This window comes from Otolemur garnettii, unplaced genomic scaffold, assembly GCF_000181295.1.
Source record: "Otolemur garnettii isolate 467f Iridium unplaced genomic scaffold, OtoGar3 scaffold00064, whole genome shotgun sequence".
Classification (NCBI taxonomy): Eukaryota; Metazoa; Chordata; class Mammalia; order Primates; family Galagidae; genus Otolemur; species Otolemur garnettii.
The window spans coordinates 7680922-7691241 of NW_003852459.1; the positions used below are offsets into that span (position 1 = coordinate 7680922).

A 10320-nucleotide genomic window follows, 5' to 3' on the forward strand; every position below is an offset into this window, starting at 1 on the left:
AATATCCACACTATTTGGGCTGCATTTTGACTGGTGGTATAGCAGGGGCAATCAATGTCCTGTAAGCACCAGCGTCTCCTTAAAGAGGGAGCAATGGCAGGCACCATGGTTCATACCTGTCATCCCAGACAGAGGCAGATGGATCACCTGAGCTCAGGAGATCAAGAACAGCCTGAGCAAGAGTGAGACCCTGTCTCTACTGAAAATAGAAAAACTAACCAGGTGTTTTGGCAGGTCCTATAGTTCATGGTTTTTTTTAGATCTTCTCAATGACTCATAAAAATGTTCATAATTATTCCCGTTTTATAGGTGACAGACCCAAACCTCAGAGAAATGGTATTCCTAAGAACACAGGTCACAGGTAGTCAAGCCAGGTCCCAGCGCTGGTCTTCTAACTCTGAGCTTATTACTGTTTGTATTACACCATTCCCCCACAACAGGACATGATAGAAAAGGAATGGGGAAGTGAAGAATGAAAAGGGGAGCCTGAGGTCAGTGTCTTATCTCCGGTAAGAAATCTGGGATGTGGCTAGTGCTCCATCATTTGACTTTTATGTGACTTCATCACTAAGTAGCAGCAAAGGATTCACAAAAAGAAGTGTTACCAGGAGTAAATCCTGCAGGAAATGTTAGTGTCCTTTCTAGTGAACTGGCTCTATCATTGACCCAGGCTCTTCCAGTATGTACTATACCTCACTTGAGAAGATAGGTTGGGCTATTTGAAAGGTTCATGTCTCCATTTGTCACAGACTTTAAGTTACTTCTGAGATACTAGGTGCCATGGTGCTTATCCCAGATCAAACTTGATTAAATTGCCAAATTTTAACATGTGCCTTGTGAACAAAATATGCAAATAAGCAACCAGAGACTCAGCCTTGTTCAGAAAAACTCCTAATCCTCTGCCATATAATAGTGTCTGGATTTATGAGTATGTTTCTAACCTCATTGAACAGACTGTGAGACTACATTGAAGAATTATTTTATGTAAGGGATTTTAATTAAAGAAGAGTTTTAAGCATCAAAAATATTTAACATATGTGTATATTTAGACATGAAGTAATATGTGAAATATAAGGACGTATAAATTCCAGGTATCTTTTCCTAATTCTTAAAAGACATATGTGTAAAGAATTAAATCATGATGGCCATTACTACTAAATATTAGCATTGTTATTATCAGGATAAAACTACGTGGACAGATTATTATGAGTAAAGATAAATTATAAAGTCCTCACCCAAATTCTTATGAAGATAGGAATTAAATAATTTATAGGACCCTTAGCTTGTGAATATACAAGAATATAAGATTATAATTAGGGATAAAAATTTTAAGTATGTTAAATTGCTCCTACAGTGTAAATGTGATAAAAATAATTTGCTTGTGCTTAAACTTTTTAATGTTACATTTCTATATTTGATTTCCCAGTACTTTGTTGATTTACAAGTTAGCTAAGTAATTTACAAGGGAATGTTTAATACATTATTAAATTTGCTTTCTATTTGACTAGAAATTTAATTTTTTTGTTCTTCTCTGATACTATTTTTGGTGGTATCTTTAAAGAACTTCTTGAATATTATTCAAGTATATGAATATTTCCCCAGAAACAACACATACTCTTTGTATATATTTATATTTCACAAAACAGCTAAGAGTTAGAATTTTAAGGCAAAATAAACTGAACATTTTCTTTCAGATATGTTTGATTTTGTCATACTAGAAATGCTCCCTTATAAGATATCTGTGTATCTTATATTTAATGTTAGAAAGCACAAGCATTACATTCTCATTTGAGGTCATTGAATACTTTATAAATAACATAGTTCATTATGAGAGTACCTTAGTGCCTTAGAGACAGATTTAAATGAAGAAGTCATGGTAGAAAATTACTCCAGAAAAAAATAACCAGGAAAGTATCCAAGCAAAACAAAATTTTGAAGATAAATTTGGTCAAGTTGTCATCTAAACTTTTGTAAAAATATACTTTAATTTTAAATAGTTTGACCTCATTTTTTGAGTGTGCCTGCATGTGTATATTTTATGTGTCTGTGTGTAATAAATATACACTTTATATATATAAAACACTATATATTTCAATGTATGTTAGAACTGGTATAGTGGCAAGAAGTTGAGTGCTTCAGAGTCATACCTGAGTTTCAATTCCTGCCGTGTTATTTAAACTCACTGAATCCCATCGGTAATACACAAATAATACAAATTTGCAATAGTATCCTATTAAATGATAAAACAGTGCCTTTTACACAATAAATGCATAGGAAATGTTTCTACGGTCCCTTATTACTTATTTAATTAAAAATAAAAATGGAAGACTTACAAAAATAGTTTGACCTAACTTTGTTTTTTAAATTAAGACCAAAGGGGAAAGTTTTCATTGCTGTTTCTGACGTTGTTCCATTGTGAATCTGCCCTATGTGCCTCATCAACCCTTCTGAGGTCTCTCACTGCCCCAGTTTTCGTTGAACAGAACTTTATACTATAGGGCAACTTCCTTTCTGCTGCCCAGAAGTTCATTTAAATATAAGTGGAATTAGGTATTAATTATATAAATGTAACATGAAAAATATCTTTCCTACTTCCTTTGAGTGAATACAAGATGGAAACTCATATCTAACATGAAATATGAAAATGCATCCAGGCACCCTTTTTTAAACAATATATGGATATACTCAGCTTGCCTGAGATGTTCCAGTGATCTCTGTATCCCCATAGGACAATTTTTTCCATGTGAAATGTTATTGGAACAAAGTTGTTTCTTGTTCTAATCTAGCACATAGTGGATCAGATATCCCCAGTGAACTTGTGTGTATAACATATTTGGATTCTTTAGAACAAAATAAAAAATATGAAAAGTCAAACCAGTAAAGGTAATTAAAAAGGAAAAGAAAAATATTTCCATAATTTTCTCATTGAATAATTAGAAGTGCTTGTTTTCAGACTTAATAATGGAAACCCTTTGTTAAACATTACTGTGTACTGGATTTGAAGGGGGTCATAAAGAAGTTATTTATAAATGACATTCATGAATCAGTCATGAAGACATGTAAAGACAAAAGTTAATAATAATCTCACCCAGGAGACATTTTGAAATTTTATATAAGAATAGCTTAGGGGAGAAGGAGAAACTGGGGTAAGGCATGGCTGTGGTATTTACCTTGAAGCTGTGTTACAGCACAAGCAACACTGTCTTTAATTAAAATATTTTTTACCAATCAATAAAAATAGTAATGATTTTCCTAAAGACATTTTTATTCACAAGTCATATTTAAGTTTTCCTAATTATTAACTTTTTGAGGGGCGTGGCTTCAAGAATCGTAATAGAGATTATTTGGAGGAGGCAAAAGCTACACCCCTCCCCCACAACACACATGGCACAAGCTCCCCAGCCACACTCCCCAGAACTCTGTTGAGCTGGCAGACTTCACACAGACTGGCAGTGATAAATTAGGCAGGACAGGGGACACACTCATAGGTATAGCAACATGCTCTTCCCACAACGGGACAGACTGTGCACAACCTTCTGCCCCACTTGCTGGCTAAGTGTTCAACACAACTTGTCATGTTTTAATTCTCCAGCAGTTCTAGCAGGAAGGTAAGTCTTATTGTCCTCACTTTAAAGAGGAGGAAACTGAGGCTCAGAAAATGTGAAGTGTTTTACTCTTGCTAGGAAATGAAAAGGTGGGATTCAGCCTCTGATCTGTTGGTTCCAAATCTGACCCTTCACTGCCCAGCACTCTCCATCTTTCTCTGACAGGATACAGATTCACAGCTCCTGAGCATCAGACAGTGGAAAAAGTGAGCCAGGATCTATGATGTATATAATTTTATGAATTGAAAGTTGTTTACATTCCAGGTTTTGTTCCTAAAACTTATTTTCAAAATGTTGACAATTTCAAAGCAAAATTGTCTTTCATTTGCACTGATGTCATAGGCTGTATGTGACATCAGAGGCTCAGTCAACCTCTAATGATTGAGTGAGGACAGGACATTTGACAAGGCAGTGACGGTTAAGCCTCCCCAGTCCACCCACCCCCAGAGCAGCACCTGTTTGTACAGCAGCAAAGTAAAAGCGGTGTTTGACAATTGCAGGTCTGGGTAATGTGGTTTGGTCTTCATACCTTCACTCAGGTGGAGCCCGAGAAGTTGAGGACACTAACAGAAGGTTTGGAAGCCTACAGCCGAGTCCGGAAAAGAAACAGAAAGTAAGCGCTTTTTTTCCCCTTTGTTTTTTAAGGATATAATTTACTGATTTTCTTCCAGAGAGACCACAAAATCTCACTGATTCTGCTGATTCTGTTCAGGTTGTGGTGTTGCCTTCATACTGTTTAATAGTCGTCACCAAAGAGGATCAGTACAGATAAGGCAAATTAGCTAGTATAGAAAATATTTGGGTCACAATTTATGTTTACACTGTGTGTTGGATTTGTCTCTTCGTTATCTCTCTCCTTCCTCCTTCCATTCTTCTCATATAGTGGGAAAAAATGGGATTGACATTCTTAACATGTGGCGATTAAATAAACAGCCTCGGGAAGTGTAGTAACTGTACCATTTGCATTTGAATACTTTGGTGGGGAAACACACTTTAAAGTTGTACACGGGTGAATAATTTTTTTTTAAGTTTCCAGACACACTGGGGCAAGAACCAACAAAACTGAGATGTCATATATACTCTTAGAATTTCTTTTTTTGAGAGGATATCTTAATTACATTTTGAAATTTCAATATATATTTTCAAAACGATTTTTAGGTAGCTTAGGATAACATAACAACCTACTTGAGACTGGGTACTGAAACAACAGAAATTAAGTTCTCATAGTTCAGGAGACTGGAAGTCTTGTTATATGCTTGCTTGATGGAGGAAGCGGGGATTGTTTTCTCTTTTTATAAAAATAAGAATCCCATCATGGAGTGATACACCCTCTCATGACTTCACCTAGACTCCATCTTCTAATACTATCACATGGGCATTTAAAGTTTCAACTTACAAATTTAGGTGGCACAGACATTCAGTTTATAAAAACATGCAATAATGAATAGAAAAGCATTGTTTTACAAAAACGGATGAATTTCATAACATAATATTGACTGAAATAAGCAAATTCAATGTAGTACATATTATACAATTCCAGTTACATAAAATTCAAAAATTTTTGAAATCACTGTAAGAAGATCTTAGGTATCTCAGAAATTTTTAAAGATCATTTAGTAAATTATTTTCAAAATAAATTCAAAACACAGTAGGTATATTCTCTTTTTTTTACTTTTTTCGATCAACATAATTTACGTGTGCTGTGGAAGTTTAACAATAGGTTCAAGTGTGCCATGAGATTTAAAAAAAAAAAAAGAGGTTGACAAACACTACTCAAAAACCTGTAACTCTAATCTATACTGTTAGAGTCGAAATTACTCTGGAAGAGGTGGCTAGAGAGAGGGCAGGAGGCCCTCCAGGCATCAGTAATATTCAATTTCTTGATTTGGGAGTGAATATGTTCATTTTTGGAATTCATAGACATGTTCACATAATTCTATACAGTATATACACCTCCTATCCACTCGGGCAGATGTTTCCAGTTGTTACCAGAGAATGCTAATCTCACTTTCCTCTCAATCAATTGGCAAACTGAAGCTGTTTGTTGGCAACTCTTTATAAGTTCTGTGCTGCTTCACGCTAATCATACATTTAATCAGGGATGAATACAAGTCATGCTGAATACAAATCAATTACAAGAGGTGCTCAGTTTATTTCTTTTTTAAAATGTATGTGCATTTTTTGGCAGCCTCTGCATTTTTAAATTACGTGTCCACAATATTTTGTAGGGGATCAGTACTAACAGAGGTAAATATTATTTGCACCTGAAAATTAGTGTGGGCCTTTGTCAGTCAGACCATTGGTGGCAGGCTAGTTGGAGGTGAGTTGGGTTTGGGGCATTATTGTTATAAACATCTTTAGATGTGAATTACTCAAGCTAGGAAAAGGGCCTGAGGTGCAAAAGAATTGTTCTGTGTGTTTCTGCCCCAGCCTTGGTTTTCACCAGTCTCTTTCAATGCTCTTGTGTCTCCCCACTGAAGTGTGGTGCAGTTGTTGGTTACTCAGTACTAAGTCTGTAGGGTACAAGAAGAGAGTCTCTTTTTTTTCTGGAACAGACAAGTTCTAGGCAGGCCCAATATGTCTTGACCTTATGATAGTTTTTTTTTTTTTTTTAATGGATATACCACATTTTTTTTTGTGGTAAAATATACATGAATAATACAGTTACATGTCAAGTAACATTTCCATCATCACAGACGGTATATATATATTTTTTCCAAAGGCTCAAAAAATAGACAACTAGGGTGGTGCCTGTGGTTCAAAGGAGTAGGGCGCAGGCCCCATATACCGGAGATGGCAGGTTCAAGCCCACTCCAGCCAAAAACTGAAAAAAAAAAAAAAATTGGACAACTAATATTTACAAATAAAAATAGAAGATAATTTCAAAAAATTATGAATAATTTTGGCAGATTAACTATTAGTTAAAGTGGTGCTAAGTAATGTGGTTTGTGGTGTTTGTTGCAGCAGGGATGTAGACTTGAAAATAGAGTTTTTAAAAAATTATAACCAGAAGCTGAACTTTGGGCTATTATTATTCAGGTTTTTCTTGATCTTTATTTTCTGAATAATTGTAGTATGGACAAGCTGGTGATGTTAGAAACACAAGTTTTGCTGTTATAAATAAAGTTTTATATATCATAACTATTATTTTTAAATAAGGCAAAGAATTACAAATGTGCTTTCATATATCTAGATAGAAATTTATTAAAAATATACGATTGACATACCTATACCATTACTATAATTTCCACATTAGCAAGCAACCAAGAATTAAATATTAGTTAAATTTTAGTCATTTGGAAAGTAATTTTCACATTTTTCCTCAAATATTGACATGTAGGCACAATGCTTTGTACACTGTCATCTTTTTAAAAGTGCACTTTAATGTATGTTTGTACATCAAGATTTATAAAGTGGAGATCAGAATGGTTAAGTTGTATGTTGCATAAAAGGCTTACATGATGATGTTAGTAATATCTATTAAAGGGCACTCGCCTTCCCTTGGTGTTATTTTCAGTAATTCTTGCCAGAGACCAAATTTTAGAAGTCAACAAATCTTGGGGAGACTCTTCAACTCAAAAAAAAGTTTCCTAAAGAGATGACAAGGGGCAAACTCCTGTGCCCCTCCATCCAGGACTTCTTTGGAAGGTAGCAAATTAGCCCTGGTGTTGTGGCAAGGGCCCAGTGAATTGCCAGATAACTTCCCTTCTAGAACTAATAAGGAACACAGTAAGCAAGGTCCCCTCTACCCTTACTGAAATGACTCTTGCTAGACCTAAGTAAACAAGATCAGATCAGTAATATCCAGCAAGGTCTGGATAAAAGGAAAAAAGTTGCAGTTTACTTACATCACAGATGTGTAGCGAACCAGCTGCTATCGTTTCCATTTCCTTAGTGTTTCTTTCATCCCTAAAATGTTTCTTTCCGTGAAGTATCCCAGTCATTTGGATTATGTGCAAAATAGAGTTGATAATATAGAAATAAAATGACTCTTCCAAATATCTAGATGCCCTTCCTTGAAATAAGCTGGATTTTTCCTATATATTTGCTACTAAGCAATTTCTAAAACATTATGAGTAGAAAGCCACAATTTTAAAAAATTTTTCTTCAAAGACAATTTATTATTTGTGGTGAGTTAATGTGGGCACTATCTAAGGGAACTCTCCTTGTGACAACCATAAACTTAGAGCATGGGTTAGGAAGATAGACGCAAACATGAAGCAAACATTAATAAGAATACCTTTATTAGCATACTCTGGGCTGAGCAGACTGACTGGCTGTGTGTCAACAGATGCCCACTCGGATGCTATGCAGATTTCACACATGATTTCAAATCCATTATTTATTCTCCCAATCACAAGATGGGAGATGGGAATTACTTAGCCTGTTTATAGACAAGGACACTCAGACCTGACAGCGTAAATAGTCGAAAGTCACATAACAGATAAATGGTATGTTGAACCAAATAATATTTTATCATTTATTCCCAATTTAAGGAAACAAATTTAGCAAAAATAAAAAATAAAGAAATCTATGCCAGGCACCGTGCCACAGTCGCTGGAGCTCACTTTTTAGTGAAAAGAGATCCAGAAACAGATAATTAAAATGTGAAAATTACGGTGACAGCTGTGTGTGTGTAGTGTGGATACAGTGCAGTGGGGGATCATAGAGAAATAGCCCTGAACTGAGGCACATCGAGAGTTCCCAGAGTAGAGGATGTCTCAGACAAGCCTCACACATACACAAGTATGTGTACTAGCCATACAGAGGAACAGAGGACACAAAGCCCAGATGAGGTGGGCTGGTGTAGTGTTTAGATGGGATCAGCAGTAGGGTTTGGCAGACTATCAACTATCAGACAGGGACTTGTAAGAGACATGGCCAGAGGTATAAGCAAGAAGCAGATCATGACAGCATGGTCAGGTCCAACAGGGCCCTTATTTTACTGGAAGAGCTTAAAGGGGCCAAGGAGTTAGGTTTTCACCTTAGGTATGGCTGTGTCTACCTTAGGAGGACACATTTTAAGGGGATAATATTGGAGGCAGAGAGATCATTTAGAAGCCAGGGCAGAAGACAAGGGTCAGGACACAAGAGCCAAACCAAGAAGGGGCGATGAAGATAGAAGAGAAGGGATGTGGTCAAGAAACACACAGGAGGTAAATTTGACAGAATGTGGAGGAACGGGAACAATCAAGGCCTCTCTGAGGTTTTCAGCTCCGGTGACTTGGTGGTCGAAACACTGAAAAGAGAATGAATACGGGGAGACTGTGCAGTGCAGTGTGAGCACACAAGACTGAAACTGGGAAGAAGTATTCAGCAGTGTTCAGATGGCTACAGTCACACAGAGATACTCTGACCAATTTGGAGAGCAGTGGGCAACTGAACATTTAATAGAGGAAAAAAAAGAAAGTGTGAAAAAAGGTCTTACATGTTAAAGACTCAAAATTTCCAGGATAATAAAATGATCAGCAGAGTTCCAGAAAGGCAAGAACAGAAAAATTTCCACTGGATTAGGCAATTTGTAGGCCGCTGGTCACCTTAGTGAGGACAGTTTCCAGTAGAGCAGAGGACAGACAAAGCAGCCATGGGTTGAAGAGTGACTAAGAATGAAGAAGTAGAGCGGGGGGATATACATTATTTACTTATCTTAATGCCCTTACCTTGAAAAGTTCCTAAAAAATAACAGTGGAGAAATTTGAAGATGGCATAGATTTGACTGCTGTTACTGAGGAGAAGAAAAGAGGAAAGGCTGAGAAAGGAATTTGGCATTTGGAACAAGGTGATTAAGAGGTTGGCTTTTGGCCAGGTGCAGTGGCTCCCACCTATAGTCCTAGCACTTTGGGAAGCCATGTTTGGAGGATTACTTCAGGGAAGCAGTTCAAGACCAACCTGGGCAACACAGCAAGACCCCACCTCTACAAAAAATTAAAAAAGAAAAATTAGCTGAGTGTGGTGGTCCACAACTGTACTCCCACCTACTTTAGAGGCTGAACCAGGAGGATCTCTTGAGCCCAGGAGTTTGAGTTACAATGAGCTATGATTGTGCCACTACACTCTAGCCCTGGCAACTGCATTCTAGCCCAGGCTACAGAGCAAGAGCCTGTCCCAAAAAACAAAAAGCAAACAAAAAAACCCAGAGATTGGTTTTTCACCTGGGTTCAAATCCTGTTTCTGCCACCTCATAGCTGTGTGTCTTTGGGAATGCTGCTTAATCTTTCTGAGCATAAATTCTTCATTTCTAAAATGGCCATAATAATACCTACTTTAGCATAGTTATAGATAGTAGAGAAAATGCCTTAACACAGTACTTGGTACATGGTATTTAGTAAATAGCTATTTTTACTATGAAGATATAGGCAAAAGAAACATAAATATCTGATATTTTTGCCAGGTGAAACATTCTACTTCCATATTAGATGTTTAGAACTTTGTGTAGTCATTGTAAACCTCAATATCCTCAATCAAACTGTATAGCAAATAAATGTCTTTAAATTGATGTTCTAATTACATCCTAATCACATAAGAAATATTAAAATATTTATTTAAAACATTACTTAGGGTAATGTGTACTTGAAAGCAAAATAGGTTTATGATTTTCATGTAAATAAGGATCAAATCTTCTGTCTATACATACATATAAATTTCTTTGGAAACCTGACTTTTTTTTATGGAGCAGAAAATGATAAAGAGATTAATTAAATTATACTTTCACTTT

General features: G+C 36.2%; 1 protein-coding gene across 1 annotated transcript in view; it reads left to right on the forward strand.

Annotated features, from left to right (window-relative positions):
- The window catches only part of MBD5 (methyl-CpG binding domain protein 5), a 430974-nt gene that overhangs the window by 410925 nt on the left and 9729 nt on the right, over positions 1 to 10320 (forward strand). Inside the window, exon 12 of the mRNA XM_012807133.2 lies at positions 4145 to 4218. Within this exon, the coding sequence (XP_012662587.1) occupies positions 4145 to 4218 (74 nt within the window). The remainder of the gene's footprint in view (positions 1 to 4144; positions 4219 to 10320) is intronic.